General features: G+C 43.5%; 1 protein-coding gene across 2 annotated transcripts in view; it reads left to right on the top strand.

Annotated features, from left to right (window-relative positions):
* The window catches only part of czib (CXXC motif containing zinc binding protein), a 32,516-nt gene that overhangs the window by 7,256 nt on the left and 9,136 nt on the right, over positions 1-16,124 (top strand). The window contains exons 3-6 of one of the 2 annotated variants that reach the window (XM_039735355.1): positions 66-122; positions 2,196-2,277; positions 8,570-8,601; positions 13,605-13,682. In XM_039735355.1, the coding sequence (XP_039591289.1) occupies positions 66-122; positions 2,196-2,277; positions 8,570-8,601; positions 13,605-13,682 (249 nt within the window). Of the gene's footprint in view, positions 1-65; positions 123-2,195; positions 2,278-8,569; positions 8,602-13,604; positions 13,683-16,124 lie in introns of those variants that run through there. The other variant, XM_039735356.1, reaches the window with a different exon arrangement.

Raw genomic sequence — 16,124 nt, 5'->3', positions numbered from 1 at the left:
ATTGTGAGTGTAACCTAGAAAATGAGAGGTTTAACTTCTGTTTGCTCTTTTTTTCTTTAATACAGCTAAAGTGTGGAAATTGTGGAGAAGTTTCCGAAAAATGGCAGTACATCACTTTAATGGTACGTCTTGCAGGTGGTGGGTCGCTTTCACAGCTGTATCCTTTATAGAAGTTTGGGGGTGGGAGCACAGTGGTGAAGACGTCTCTTTGAGTGTGGACCCCAGTTTGTTTCATAGCCAAGATGCTCTTGTGTGTTTTCACGTATGTGTTTATGTCAGGCTCGTATTCCTGGGAGGCCACAGTGGCAGCGTTCTTAATTATCAAGCAGTCAGTGCTGCTAATGGCACATCCAGTACTGTGCAAAAAGTCTTAGCCACTTGAGGGAGTTCACAAAAGTATTTAATTGTGACTCAAAAGAAAAGAATGGAGATTACAGTTGCAAACATTCCTTGGGCAAAATGGGAAGAAATCCACTAGGATATTGGAAAGTCCTTAAAGAGAGAAGGTGTTCAAGGAAGAGTCCGGGGTTAAGGAAATTGAAGATCGTGTTTAGACTTTTGGGATGGCACAGTGGCAGAGTGGTAGCACTACTGCCTCACGGTAAGGGGACCAGGGTTTGTCTCCTGGGTCCTCCGTGTGTGGAGATACCATGTTCTCCCTGTGTCTACGTGGGTTTCCTCCCACACTCCAGAGCCGTGCAGGTTAGGTAGATTGGTGATATTAAGTTGGCCCCTGTGTGTGTGTGTGTGTGTGTTTGTTTGGACTGCCACCTTCGCCAAGGTTTGTTCCTGCCTTGCACCCTATGCTAGATGGGATAAACTCCAGCACCCCAATCCCAGAAGAACCCTGTTTAGGACTAAGCTGGTTGGAAAATGACTGTTTTCTTGTTCTTTTTTTAACCACGATTCTTGGTTTACACATTTGGGCTCTCACATTTTGGTTTTGTACCTCTTTTCTTGGTATGTCAACGTTTTGCTTTGAGTGACCTGGGACCTCATTTTATAAAGCTTGGGTACGCAACTTCCCACACAAACGTCGGGATTTATGAAAGGAAACTTGACATGAAAGCTTGTGTATATTTATGCTAACTCTGACCTATGCGTATACAACATTTTGGGAAAACAGGGACCCCCCACCCACTTGTAAGGTATGTAGGTAGGTAGGTGGCTACAAGTAGGAAAATGGAGCCAAATCGGATAAATGAGAGAGAGGTTAGGAGCAGGCACTGATACAGCACATTGCTGTACGCACCACATGACAAACCAACTCGGGACCCTAGGTTAGGACTCGAGTGCAGCCATGTAACGGGTGACACCTCAGCACCACACTAGTTTACGATGGCTGGAGTGCCAGTTCTGCCACCAACCCCCAGGTTTTTCCCTGCACTCAACCCGTATAATGATGTTTATCACCGAGCCGTTATTAGAATGTGCGTGGGTGTGACAAACCTGTTACACCTCACAGACCGTATTTCAGTTCCCTTTAAGAGGGCCAATGCTGCGTATTTGCACTGCAGAAGTTTCTTTTTATTTTTGGTTTTGTCATTTTTATATTGCAAAACTGGCCGACAGGTTAGAAAATCAAAACACCCCTTGGGATTGATAAAGTATCTATCTATCTATCTATCTATCTATCTATCTATCTATCTATCTATCTATCTATTATATAGTGCCTTCCACATCTATCTATCTATCTGTTATATAGCACGTTTTCTATCTATCTAATCTATCTAATCTATCTAATCTATCTAATCTATCTAATCTATCTATCTATCTATCTATCTATCTATCTATCTATCTATCTATCTATCTGACCCTGTAAGCTTCACATTACGATTGACCGTCTACGGCTGAAAACTCTCCTAAGAAGACCCCTACTAAAAATGTGTGTGTTGCGCACACTGCATATTCCGTAGTACCAGAGTAAGATTTCTATATTCAGACAATGAGAACCCCCTGTTATTTCATCAACTGCTCTCCTCTCAAATCTCAAATTATTGGCAACTGCTGTGTTGTGAGAGTGGGACGACCCCCATGCTGTGGTTTGAGAAGGTCCGGTTACGTTGTGCTTTATATATACGGCAGTTATAAAAGTGTAAAGCTTGCTTGTGTTAGGAGAACAAACAGAAATTGTAAGTTGAGTTCAACCGAGGACCCCAAAGCACAGCCATGTAAAAGGAGCTCTTGTGTTGCAGGACAGCATGCCCTTGAAAGGGGGACGAGGAAGTGCCAGCATGGTGCAAAAGTGTAAGCTGTGCTCCCGAGAGAATTCCATTGGTGAGTGTGGACACCATTGTTGTTTCGGTCTCTCTCTTGACTTCAGTGTGTTTTCTTTTCATGTAATCTTTTTTTTTTTTTGTTATCTTTTCCCTTTCTTTCTGTTTTATTTACTGAGTATTGTGTTTAATAATTTTTTTACTGTTCTGTATTATGTAATTAATGGTGTTGCATGTTTTGTTCCCTATGCCCTTTATTTTGAGCCTCGGGAGGCAGGACCACCCGTGGTCGTTGCTGGGGGGTTTGTCCCCACCCAGCAACATTTAAGAGGGAGCAACCTGCATTTCTGCTTTTTCGGCATTGAGATTTGTTCTTTAAAGGCAAAAGGTAAACCAAACAAATCCAGTCAAGAATCTTTAACACAATACATTACCTTTACATTAGAAACCTTTATGATAAAATGATGCAGGGGTCAAAAATCAGTAAATCTAAATATCAGAAAGTCAAAATCAGAAATGGAACAATAAGACGCAAAGCCGAGGCTGCCGTGATAACTGCAGGATCTCCATTGACACTGCTGGCCGCAGTCCAGAGCTGCATGATCAGGTGGTCCCACCCCTGTAGGCTCCAGATAAAGGGGACAGACCACAAAACACAAAAAAACGAATACAGGCAATACTAACATCGTACAAAATGGAAAAAATAATAAATAAACAACACAATATTACATAGATCAAGCAAATGAAGAACAAAAACTGAATTAATGACACAATCTGTCCTGATGAAAGTTTTCACCCTTTTGGAAGTTTCCGCTTTTTGTTGTGATAAAACATCGAAGCACAGTAGGTTTAATTTGGCTTTTTGGGCACTCAAAAACGGAAAGAGACTCTTTAATGGCAAGGTAAAAAACAATATCTGTAAGGTGGTCTCACCCCCTTCAAGTCAGTAGATGGCAGCCATGACAGCATTGAGCCTTTGTGCTCGGGTCTCTCTTTCTGTATCGGCTCTGACCTTTTCCTCCATTCTTCTTCTTCTCCACATTGCTCAGCTCTCTCAGGTGTCATGGTGGTCCCGAGTGAACAGGCTTTGTCAAGTCCAGACGCAGATTCTCCATTGGATTGAGATCTGGACTCTGACTTGGCCACTCCAGGACCTTCACATTGTTGCTTTGAAGCCATTCCTGTGTAGCCTTGGTTTTATGCTTTGGCTTATTTGTCTTGATGATCTTCTCCAAAGATGCAAACTTCTCCATTGGGTTTTCTTCCACAAATTTTTCTGTATTCATTTTCCCTTCACAAGCACCCAGCAACCTGATGCTTCCCCCACCACCAGATGGTGTGTTCGTGATGATGTACCACGTAACATGACATTTAGTCTGATGCCCAAAAAGCTCCATTGTGGTCCAGCAGACTTAAGAGTCCCCTGTGTCCCCTCTGCCGAGGTGTCCCGTGTGTTTCTTCTACTTTCCCCTCTCCCATAAAGGGCAACAGTTGTTGTCTACCAGAAGTCTCCATTGTTAATCACTGTAGTTTTTGTCACTCCTTCAGAGTTCTCCGATGTCTCTTGATGGCCTCCCTCATTCGTCTCCTTCAGTGTTTGTGGACCTCTGCCGTATTCTTTCCATTTCTTCATGACTGATTGTAGTGGATATTCAGTGACCTGGAGATATTCTTGACTCCGTCCTCCTAACTTGTGCTGCCTTCATTGTGCTGGTTAGGCCTCCCTACCGACTCCCCACAAGCTGGACCTTCTACAGTTGTGGTCAGAAGTTTACTTGCACTCATCCTGGACATGAATATCGCGGTAATTGCGGGCTGCTGATGATTTCTTTGAACTGTTCCTTTGCTAGGGTGGAATGATTGTACAACAAACATCATTAATGACGCTTAAAAAAAAAAAAAAAAATTGGTGCACAAGTTTGAATTTATTTTGGATTTTCTAAAATCCACACAGGGTCAACATTATACACACAGGCTCAGACATATGCAGTGGGTATAGAAAAGAATCACTTCGAAATATTCCCATTTTTTTTTTTGTTTACAGCCTTAAATGAAGACCCACAAACCAATATTTCTTCCCAGATTTACTTACTCAGTGCAACCTCTAATATCCAAGTGAAAGATATCACAGCTACAGTTCAGAAGAATTAAAAAAAAATTAAAAACAAGAAATCCTGAAATTAATAAAAGATCACCCCCCCCCAATGTCGATGTCATTTTGTTGACCCCCCTTTTGCTTTAATGACAGCCTTGAGTCTGTTGATTCTTCTCTATCAGCTTTGCCCATCTAGATTGAGCCCACTCAATATTTGCCCCCCACTCTTCTTTACAGAACTGTTGAAGTTCGGTCACATTGGATGGTGAGTTTTCCTGGTCTGCTATCTTCAGATCTCTCCACAGATTTTCACTGTGATTCAGGTCTGGGCTCTGACTGGCCACACCAGGACATTCACTTTTTTCTCCTTTGGTCAATACTGCTGTGTGCTTTGGGTCGTTGTCGTGTTGACAGGTGAACATTCTGCCCATCTTCAACTTTCTGGCAGAGGGTAGCAGGTTTTCCTCCAGAATTTAACGGTATTTTGCCCCATCCATTCTTCCTTCTACCTTAACAAGAGCCTCAGGCCCCCCATAACAAGATGCTGCCCCCTCCATGCTTTACTGTAGGTGTGGTATGTTGTGGATGGTGAGCTGCATTGGTGGACTGTTTGGTATTGAGGCCTAATAGTTTGATTTTGGTCTCATCTGACCATAAGATCTTTTTCCACTTGGCATCAGAATCTTCAAAGTGCATTCTGGGAAAGCTCAAATGAGCCTTAATGTGGCCTTTCTTGAGAAGTGGCTTTTTCCTTGCGACCCTCCCAAACAAGACACAATTGTGGAGCGCTTGTGAAATTGGTGTCACCTGCACACAATGACCACTCTTTGCCATAAAATCCTGTAACTCCTTTAAAGTGGCCATTGGGCTCTCTTACCAGTTTCCTCCTTGCTCTTCCATCCAGTTTGGAGAATCCAGGGAGGGTCCAAGTAGTACCAAACACTCACCACTTCTTTATGATGGACTTTACTGAGCTCCTTGGGATTGATCATACCTTTGAGATGTTTTTGTCTCCATCTCCTGCCTCATGTCTGTCCACAACTCTATCCCTGAGATCTTTTGAAAGTGTCCTGCCACCCATAGTCAGTTGCACTACCAAGCAATGGAATAAATGGACCAGGAACAGCTTCACTAATCACACTCATTACAACTGATCACCGCAATGGAAATGGTGGGCACTGACACCTGATTGAGGTTGGGGGTGTATATTTTATTCATCTCAGTAGGTCTTGTTTTTCAGCTGTGTAGCTTTGATATCTTTCACTTGGATGTTAAGTAAAGTGAATTGAGTAAGTAAAGCTGGGAAGAATTATTTTTGTGTGTGTGTGTTTTCATTTTTCGAAGGGGGATTCTTTTCTATACACACTGTATATGTTGACCCCAATTAATATTTGGTTGAATGTCCCTTAGCAAGTTGCACCTCGACCAGACGCTTTTGGTAGCCATCACTAGTTGGATATTTGACCAGTCTTCTTGGCAAAACTGGTAGAGTTCATTTAAATTTGTTGGTTTCCTGGCACATACCCAGCTTTTAAGCACAGCCCACAAATTTTCAATAGTGTTGAGGTCTGAGCTTTGGTAAGGCCATTCCAAAAAAGCTTAATGTTAGCCTTCTTGATCCGTTCCACAACTTGTATCAAAATCAGAGTTCAACAAATCAGAGTCCAATTCAGTGATAATACACAAAACGTCGTCTACGGGGTATTTTGCTTGCCATTCGCTTCGATCTCTCACCAGATGTCGATGCCATTTTTGCCGTTGTTTGCTCCTCTCCACACACGCAAGCGCAGGGAATCTCGGTCAGACCAATGAAGCTAACCCTCCTTCTAGTAAAGACAGCCCAACTGAAGCATAAAGGCAGGTTTTGTCACCGTCAACCCCTCCATTTGACAAAAGTCAGCATCCGCCCTGAAAGACTTAATGTTGTGAATTCTTTCTACTTGTGGATTTCCTGAGATAATAGCAACGTCTGGAGAGAATTTCATGTGAATAGCCTCACTGGAAACAGATTTACAGTGGAACCTCGGTTCATTTCCCACATAGGATTGTATGTAAATACATTTAATCTGTTCCAGACTGTACAAACTGTATGTAAATATATATATATATATTTTAGTTTTTAAGCACATATAGTTAATTATACCATAGAATGCACAGGGAAGAGTAAACTAAATGTAAAAACATTGAATAACAGAGAAAACCTTGAACAACAGAGAAAACTAACACTGCAAGAGTTCACGCTATAGCGCTACGAACCGGTCGCTAAAAACACTTTTTTTTTTATGAGTTTTAAGCACAGGGAAAAAAATGAACATTTGAAAAATCCGTAATTTAATAAACCACCAAGAAAAGTAACATTGCAACAATGCAAGCTATGAACCGATCACTGGAAACAGAACTGAAAACAAAAACAAGCCCAGTGCATTCTTTAACTGCCTTCTCTACCTTATGCATCCAGCTCTCTCTCTCTCTCTCTCTCTCTCTCTCTCGTGTGTGTGTGTGTGTTCCTCGCACACCTGTGTATGTGTGTCTCTCTCTCTCGCCTGCGTGTGTGTGTGTCTCTGTCTCGTGTGCCTCTGTGTGTGTGTGTATCTCTCTCTCGCGCACCTCTGTGTGTATGTCTCTCACACACGTGTGTGTGTCTCTCTTGTGCGCCTTTGTGTGTGTGTCTCTCTCTCTCGCCTGCGTGTGTGTGTGTCTCTGTCTCGTGTGCCTCTGTGTGTGTGTGTCTCTCTCTCACGCCTGTGTGTGTGTGTGTGTCTCTCTCTCGTGCACCTGTGTGTGTCTCTCTGTCTCGCCTGCCTGTGTGTGTGTCTCTGTCTCATGTGCCTCTGTGTGTGTGTGTGTGTCTCTCTCTCTCGCGCGCGCGCCTGTATCTGTATCTCTGTGTGTGTGTGTGTGTGTGTGTGTGTGTGTGTGTGTGTGTGTGTGTGTGTGTGTGTCTGTCTGTCTCTCTCTCTCTCTCTCGCTTGTGTGTGTGTGTCTCTCTCACGCGCGCCTGTGTGTGTGTCTGTGTGTCTCTCGCACGCCTCTGTGTGTGTCTCTCTGTCTCGCCTGCCTGTGTGTGTGTCTCTCTGTCTCGCCTGCCTGTGTGTGTGTCTCTGTCTCATGTGCCTCTGTGTGTGTGTGTGTCTCTCTCTCGCGCGCGCGCGCGCCTGTATCTGTGTGTGTGTGTGTGTGTGTGTGTATCTGTCTCTCTCTCTCTCTCTCGCGCGCTTCTGCGTGTGTGTCTCTCTCTCGCGCACCTGTGTGTGTCTCTCTCTCACACGTCTGTGTGTGTATATCTCTCTCTCATGCACGCCTGTGTTTATGTGTGTCTCAAGCACCTGTGTGTGTGCCTCTCTCTCGCACGGCTGTGTTTGTGTCTCTCTCGCACGCCTGTGTGTGTGTGTGTGTGTGTGTGTGTGGCGCTCTCTCTCGCTGCACAGGAAATGCACAGGGAGAGACTGAATATGTACAAACCGAAAGGGAAACTGGCTTGTTTGTATACCGAGTGTGTGGTCATGAACCGAGGCAAAAGTTTGGTGAACTTTTTGGTCGTGAACCGAGACGTTCGTGAACCGAGGTTCCACTGTACTGAAACACGTGTTGATGCGTTCAATACTTATTTCCCCCACTGCATATTTGAGCCTGTATGTATAATTTTGACCTTTGTGTGGATTTTAGAAAATCCAAAATCAGTTCAAACTTGTGCACCGAGTTCTTGCTTTTTAGAGTCATTAACGATGTTTGTTGTACAATCATTCCACCCCAGAAAAGGAACAGTCCAAAGACCACTAAAATGTAGCAGAAAACTGTCACTTGAACAATAATTGAGTTCTCATTAAGAAAGTGGATTGGAACAAAAAACCTGCACCTCCAGGACCGACTTTGCCTACCCCTGCTTAGCACATTTGCTTGGGTTTTGTAATTTCCACATTGTCCTCCCAATACAGAAACTGGGAAATAACAGCTCACCTAATTAGGCTAAAAACAGAAGTGGGTTGGAACCAAAACCGGCAGCCAATGGGGGTCCCCAGGACAGATTTTGGGAACCATTGATTTCGATAATCATTAATGGCCATACAGCCTACCCACTCTGGTCTCGAGTCTCTCTATCCAGGACAAATGAGTGGTGCCCTCACCTGCTGTGGACTTCTGATGGTGTCGTGATGGTTCACAACCAATGAGACCAACCCCACCCCACCCCCCTTTGTGTGTGTGTGAACTGTAGCTTTGTTTGGACCACAATTTTAATTTACGCCACTTCTCTCCACAGATATCCTGAAGGACACCTTGAAACCGTACAACGTGAGTCCTCTATTGCTCCATCCTGGTTTGTTCCTTTTAAGAAAGTGTAAAGTAGGATAAAAAAATTGTAATTGCTGCCTTACTGTGTTGGCCCCTTTTTCTTAACACTTATCTCCTGCATGCTTTTAGCTTTCCTTGCATGTCTTCTCCATGGGCTTTCTTCCAAAGACACGAGTGTTTAGGTTAAAGGCCTCAACCCACCCAAACTGGCTCCATAATCTTCTATACTAATAAAAGGCAAAGCCCTCACTCACTCACTCACTCACTCATCACTAATTCTCCAACTTCCCGTGTAGGTAGAAGGCTGTAATTTGGCAGGCTCATTCCTTACAGCTTACTTACTAAAGTTAGGCAGGTTTCATTTCCAAATTCTACGCGTAACGGTCATAACTGGAACCTACTTATGTACATATATACTGGCCATAGCCTGCAGCTCGGTCGCCGTGTGAGGCGGAGTTGCGTCCCTCATCGTCACGCCTCCCACGTAATTGAGTGCCTGTCCATCAGCGGCAATCCAATAGACACGCTGCCGCTAAATATTCGCGGGTGAAGTACTGTGCTTATGCAAATGAAGATGAGATGGTCAGGTAAAGCCGTGGACATCACAAGATCACACAAGAGAGCGGCTCACGTGAACTGACTGTGAGCGCAGTACGTAGAGAACAAGGAAGAGCTACAAAAAACGCATTACACAATTGAGAAGGCAGCAAAAGAATACGAAGCGAGTGACGCATACAAGCATATTCATAAGTGCAGCTACTGCGGAGACAAAGCACGGTGTAAACCATAAGTTTAAATTAAGTTCATAGACACGCTGGCGTTTGTCATGCCTATGACGAATACGATATTCGCAAGATACAAGTTTAATGAGAAGACGCGGGGTATAAACGAGACTTTGGATCACTTTGTAACGGAGTTTAAATTGCTGTAATGGAGTTAAACTTGCGGGTGAAGGACTGTGCTTATGCAAACGAATAGGAAAGCAAGGTGTAAAGCTTAACTTTAAATTAAGTTCATAGACACGCTGCCGCTGGCGTTTGTCATGCCTACGACGAATACGATATTCGCGAGATACAAGTTTAATGACAGAACGCAGGGTATAAACGAGACTTTCGATCACTTTCTAACTGAGTTAAAATTGCTGGTGAAGGACTGTGCTTATGCAAACTAAGATGAGATGGTCAGGGATAGAATAGTGTTTGGCACAAACTCAGCAAAAGTGCAAGAGAAACTTTTAAGTGCCGGGTCTGAGCTAACATTAAATAATTTCTGGTAAAGGACTGTGCTTATGCAAATGAATAGGAAAGCACGGTGTAAAGCTTAACTTTAAATTAAGTTCATAGACACGCTGCCGCTGGTGTTTGTCATGCCTAAGACAAGTACGATATCCGCGAGATACAAGTGAAGGACTGTGCTTATGCAAACGAATAGAAGGCAAATGTTACGTTATTTTTAAAATGTTTCCTTTTCTTTTTCATAACTCCTTTAACACACCACTTCTCTGCTGCGAAGCGCGGGTATTCTACTAGTAATAATAATAAAATGTATTTATAAAGCCTTTTCCATGCTCAAGGAACTTCACAGAGTCTCATAAAGAAACAGCAGGTATATGTAACATTGGATACAGATGTTTGCTGAATAGGAGATTAAAACAGATACAGGAGATACAAAAGCATTAAACAGAATAAAAGACAATAAACCAGAGTGAAATACTAAATTCAATACTAAAAGAAATGCCTGAAACAAATAACATCATTTGTGATACACACACACACACACACATTATACTGAACATCAGGACAGAGAGGTAAACTGAAAGAATGTCAGGTTAAGTTAGACGCCTTCCTGAACAGCCGACTTTGAAGTTGGAGTCAGCTGATCTCATTCATTTTGGGAGGTCATCGTTTTGCAGTATGACTAGGACGCTTTGCCCCCTGCTCGCTTTGCTGACCAGTACCCCCTAGACCCCATTCCCCGGCCTGCGCTATGTGCCAGCCACTTTGCATTTCTGCCACTCACGTTGTGAAGTAGGGGGGCTGAACGCACCCCAAGGAGACGCGGCCGCTCCTCCGACACCCCCACTAAAACGGTGATGCAATGGGAAACAAATATTTTTTTTTTTTAACCTCCGCTTTGCTCGATCAGCTGCTGTCTTGCTGCTGCCTCTGCATCTCACGCGGTGCTTCGAACATTTACAAGCCTGTACAGCAGCTGTCCTTTTGTCTCACTGCTTTGTCTCTCCTCTCCCCGAGACATCCTCTGCTCCTGTTGGGGGTCCTACTCCCCTATGAAGATGAAGATTTTCCATTCTTTTAATTGAGAGACGGAACTGTCCCCTCCGACTACACATGGAGCTCCTTTCACTCCGGAAAGAGACTGACGTTTGTCTGAAGTGTCTGAGTAACGTTTCTGTCTCTAAAATCTCCTGTGTATCTGTGCAGCTCTGTGACCCAAGCGTGACAGCATATGTGGATTTCACTTTCACCGAACAACAAATCTTTTAATTCTCGCGGATACGCCTCTTCATTGGGAAGCAGCAGTACTTTTCCCTGATGGCAACAGGAATTAGATGATCTACAAGTCTACAACTTAAAGTTTAAATCCAAACAATATCTACATACTTCTGTCATATCGCCTACGTCCTTATATTCGATCTCTTTTCGCTGTTCCGTTATTTCACTGAGTAATAATTTCCGTTTGCGCTAATTTTGAATTCTTTACGACATTCTACTTTGTCATCTACTCTTTGTCTTTTATTTCCAGCCCCGGCTGTGTTTAAATCTCTTGGCACAAAGTCTCATCTCACGGGATGTGAATGTGTCTCTTTGTGAAAAGTCACGTCTCATCCCAAGGTTTTTTTATATAATAGAGAGGTGTTATTTCATCCACTGGATGGTAGAAGAATACCGTCCCAAGAATTCTATAAAGCAGATCATTACACATCTCCCTATTTGTGACATGGGGATAACAACGTTTGTACTGCATTACAAACCCGAGTCACGCACAGGGTAAACACCAAAGAGGTTAAAAGCCCTTTTACCCCACTTTTGGACCCTTGCAGGTCATGAGCCTGCCTTTTGCGTTTGGGGCTAGGCCATCTGAGGTGGTGAGGCCACAGCTCCTTTGTTGGAGACCTGAGGAGCGAGCAGGTCTGGCTTTTGTTTTTTGAGACCTGCACTAAATTCTGAGCTTTGTGACAAGATACAGCGCATCCGGAAAGTATTCACAGCGCTTCATCACTTCTTCCACATTTTGTTATGTTACAGCGTTATTCCAAAATGGATTAAATTAATTTTTTTCCTCAGAATTCTACACACAACACCCCATAATGACAACGTGAAAAAAGTTTACTTGAGGTTTTTGCAAATTTATTAAAAATAAAAAAACTGAGAAAGCACATGTACATAAGTACTCACAGCCTTTGCCATGAAGCTCCAAATTGAGCTCAGGTCCATCCTGTTTCCCCTGATCATCCTTGAGATGTTTCTGCAGCTTCATTGGAGTCCACCTGTGGTCAATTCAGTTGACTGGACATGATTTGGAAAGGCACACACCTGTCTATAGAAGGTCCCACAGTTGACAGTTCATGTCAGAGCACAAACCAAGCATGAAGTCAAAGGAATTGTCTGTAGACCTCCGAGACAGGATTGTCTTGAGGCAGAAATCTGGGGAAGGTTACAGAAACATTTCAGCTGCTTTGAAGGTCCCAATGAGCACAGTGGCCTCCATCATCTGTAAGTGGAAGAAGTTCGAAACCACCAGGACTCTTCCTAGAGCCCACCGGCCATCTAAACTGAGCGATCGGGGGAGAAGAGCCTTAGTCAGGTAGGTGACCAAGAACCTGATGGTGACTCTGTCAGAGCTCCAGAGGTCCTCTGTGGAGAGAGGAGAACCTTCCAGAAGTACAACCATCTCTGCAGCAATCCACCAATCAGGCCTGTATGGTAGAGTGGCCAGACGGAAGCCACTCCTTAGTAAAAGGCACATGGCAGCCCGCCTGGAGTTTACCAAAAGGGCACCTGAAGGACTCTCAGACCATGAGAAACAAAATTCTCTGGTCTGATGAGACAAAGATTGAACTCTTTGGTGTGAATGCCAGGCGTCACGTTTGGAGGAAACCAGGCCAATACCATCCCTACAGTGACGCATGGTAGTGGCAGCATCATGCTGTGGGGATGGAACTGGGAGACTAGTCAGGATAAAGGGAAAGATGACTGCAGCAATGTACAGAGACATCCTGGATGAAAACCTGCTCCAGAGCGCTCTTGACCTCAGACTGGGGCGACGGTTCATCTTTCAGCAGGACAACGACCCTAAGCACACAGCCAAGATATCAAAGGAGTGGCTTCAGGACAACTCTGTGAATGTCCTTGAGTGGCCCAGCCAGAGCAGAGCCAGACTTGAATCCGATTGAACATCTCTGGAGAGATCTTAAAATGGCTGTGCACCGACGCTTCCCATCCAACCTGACGGAGCTTGAGAGGTGCTGCAAAGAGGAATGGGCGAAACTGGCCAAGGATAGGTGTGCCAAGCTTGTGGCATCATATTCAAAAAGACTTGAGGCTGGAATTGCTGCCAAAGGTGCGTCGACAAAGTATTGAGAAAAGGCTGTGAATACTTATGTAGATGTGCTTTCTCAGTTTTTTTATTTTTAATAAACTTGTAAAAATCTCAAGTAAACTTTTTTCATGTTGTCATTATGGGGTGTTGTGTGTAGAATTCTGAGGAAAAAAATGAATTGAATCAATTGTGGAATAAGGCTGTAACAGAACAAAATGTGGAGAAAGTGATGAAGCGCTGTGAATACTTTCCGGATGCACTGTAGATCACAACAAGTGATATGTGACCCATGGTGCCCTGCCCAAACCACTCTGTGCCAAGTCTGCCGTTATTTAACCAGGGTACAAAGCTCAGACCAGATACCAGACGCTCATCTGCCTGTCTAAATGCCGGGAGGCTTTCATCCAGACCTCTATTAACCTTGTTTTGTCCTTTCTCTCCAGGCTGAGGATAGCGAGCGTTTTAAAACAATCGTTCAGTTTGAATGCCGTGGACTGGAGCCTGTCGACTTTCAACCTCAGGTAAGCCATTGTGTTAGGTTGTTTAACTTTTTGTTAATTTTCTCCGGGTGGAGTTAACTTTTTCCGGAATTCTCGTCTATATTTTCTGGGGTTTTAAACGTCGGAGAATCATCGTTTGTTCTGCATGCTTTGGTTTGGCTGTTTTTCATCATCATTAGTGTTTGCTTTTGTAAATATACACAGAGCCACATTGTTTCCCACAGCCATTGCCATTTTGGTGTAACCCAAGGAGCCAGTGGTGTGGGCCATCCTCTGGGATCGCGCTGCGTGTTGTTGTCCAAGATGTGCATTTTAGAATTCAGTGTTGTGGAAAAAGCAATTTAACATTTCATGAATCAGTCCGGCTGTCTTACCTGCCTAAGATGGCTGAAAATTCAAGTAGTCAACGTAGACGTCAGCGTTTGCTTGCAGTGCACCACACCTATGTCTCTGTCATATGCCACTTGCTATGGGATTTGTAAAAGCAGCATTCAGTTGGAATGACAAATGCAATGCATTTTATTACTAGAAATGTTTGTGACTGCTTAATTAGTGACAACGTCATATGTGCAGACAGTGAGAACAAGGAGCCAATGGAGTGTGGTGGCAAGCATTTCAGAGAGGACGAGAGGCAAAGAGAAAATGGGTTTGAGCACAGCATGATGCGTTGGCTGGTTTTGAGGCAATAAATCACTTTTAGTTAGATTTACCTAATCAAGACTTTCTAAACGTCCATCAGTCATTTTCTAACCTGCTTATTCCTGAACAGGGTTCTGGAGCCTATCCCAGCTAGCATGGGGTGCAAGGCAGCGACAATTCTCTGTACAGGGTGCCACTCCATCACAGGGCAAACACCAACACACTCATGAACCAGACACACAAGCCAGTTCAGTATTGGCAATACAGCATTAGTGTTTGTGATGTGCCATCAGTTGGAATGACAAACGCAATGCATTTTATTACTAGAAATGTTTGTGATGCACCATCTGTTGGAATGGCAGAGACACAGCAACTAGACGGACACACAGACCCTTATCTTTTTATTAAGATGGACAAGCTGTGCCACCAGTATAAGACGGGTTGAATTCTAGGTTTTCAATGTAGACCTCAGCGTTTACGTTTGTTATGCACCAACTGTTGGAATGTATTTTGCAATGCATGTAGTAATAAAATGCATTACATTTGTCATTTCAACAGATGGTGCCTTATAAACATGTATAATATTTTATTATGGGTGCTGCAGCTTTTCTGTGTGTAGCCTCCTCAGTTGTCTCCTCATCATTATAACGTAACGATCACGACTGGGCGCCTCGACCACGTCTGGTTTGCTGTGGCTCTCAAAAGAGTCAAAGAGGAAACTACAAAATCTACAAGCTGAAGTGACCCCTCTCAAGGGGAATCTGAAACTGTAAACTCATTCGCAATTGAAGTTGCTCAGACTTCTTCTCTTTTAGGACAGACATGTTTGCAAGTCTTGACATTTCAAAACTTTATACTTCTCTATTTGAGATATCATATACTTCTCTATTTGAGATATCATAACTTGAATTATGCCCTGTGATGGACTGGCGCCATGTCCAGGGTTTGTTCCTGCCTTGTGCCCTATGCTGGGTGGGATAGGCTCCACTAATCCCTAGGCAACCCTGTTCAGGACAAAGCGGGTTAGAAAATGACTGACAATGATAATTACATTTTGTTGACAGATTTAAGTGTCAAATTTCAATGGGAAGCGAGGTGTTTGATGCAAACAGACAGACGTGATGGTGACAGCAGGCACTTGCCACACAAATGGCACAAATGTGTATGTAACACCTTCACGGCAAGTCAACATCCATCCAGAGGCGGCGTTAGGTGTACGCAGGGTCTTGGGCGAGTGTCATATGCGGGGCCGAGAGCCATAAGTGCAGGCTATATACCGTAGCACCCGTTCACGGGCTTGTCCGCCTTATTATTGTTAAAAAACATGGTGCCTTACACTGAAAAAAGTCTAACATTGATGGTGTTCATTCAACGTAAATTCTCTCTTTCAAGCACCTTAAGATTAGTCATTTAGTGTTGCAGCTTGAAATATTTGGTTTCAGATCTCAATCAAAGTAATAAAAAAAATTGTTTGTACCAAAGTAAGTTATGGTGGAGGGAAGAAATGTAAAAATCCTATTTCAGTTAACCTAATATTTTAGGTTGTTCATGTGCTGTGTTTGAGGTGACGTTTGTATTTTCTTCCGGTCGAACTTTCCAGTTTGATGGCTTTCCAACTGCCAAAGAAGAAGAAGAACTTAAAAAAGAGATTTAGTATAAAACAAGTGAATTGCACCCAATCACTCTAAGTGTTTGCCTCAACTTAAACATTGTGGGATCAATAAGCTAAAAAGAATTCTATTGGTTCAGATTGAAAATATTAAGTGTGAATCGTCACGGTTTTTTTCCAGTGTACAGTGGTGTGAAAAACTATTTGCCCCCTTC

Source organism: Polypterus senegalus, chromosome 14 (assembly GCF_016835505.1).
Source record: "Polypterus senegalus isolate Bchr_013 chromosome 14, ASM1683550v1, whole genome shotgun sequence".
Classification (NCBI taxonomy): Eukaryota; Metazoa; Chordata; class Cladistia; order Polypteriformes; family Polypteridae; genus Polypterus; species Polypterus senegalus.
The sequence above is the reverse complement of the archived record's forward strand: the minus strand, read 5'-3'. Positions and strand labels throughout refer to the sequence as shown.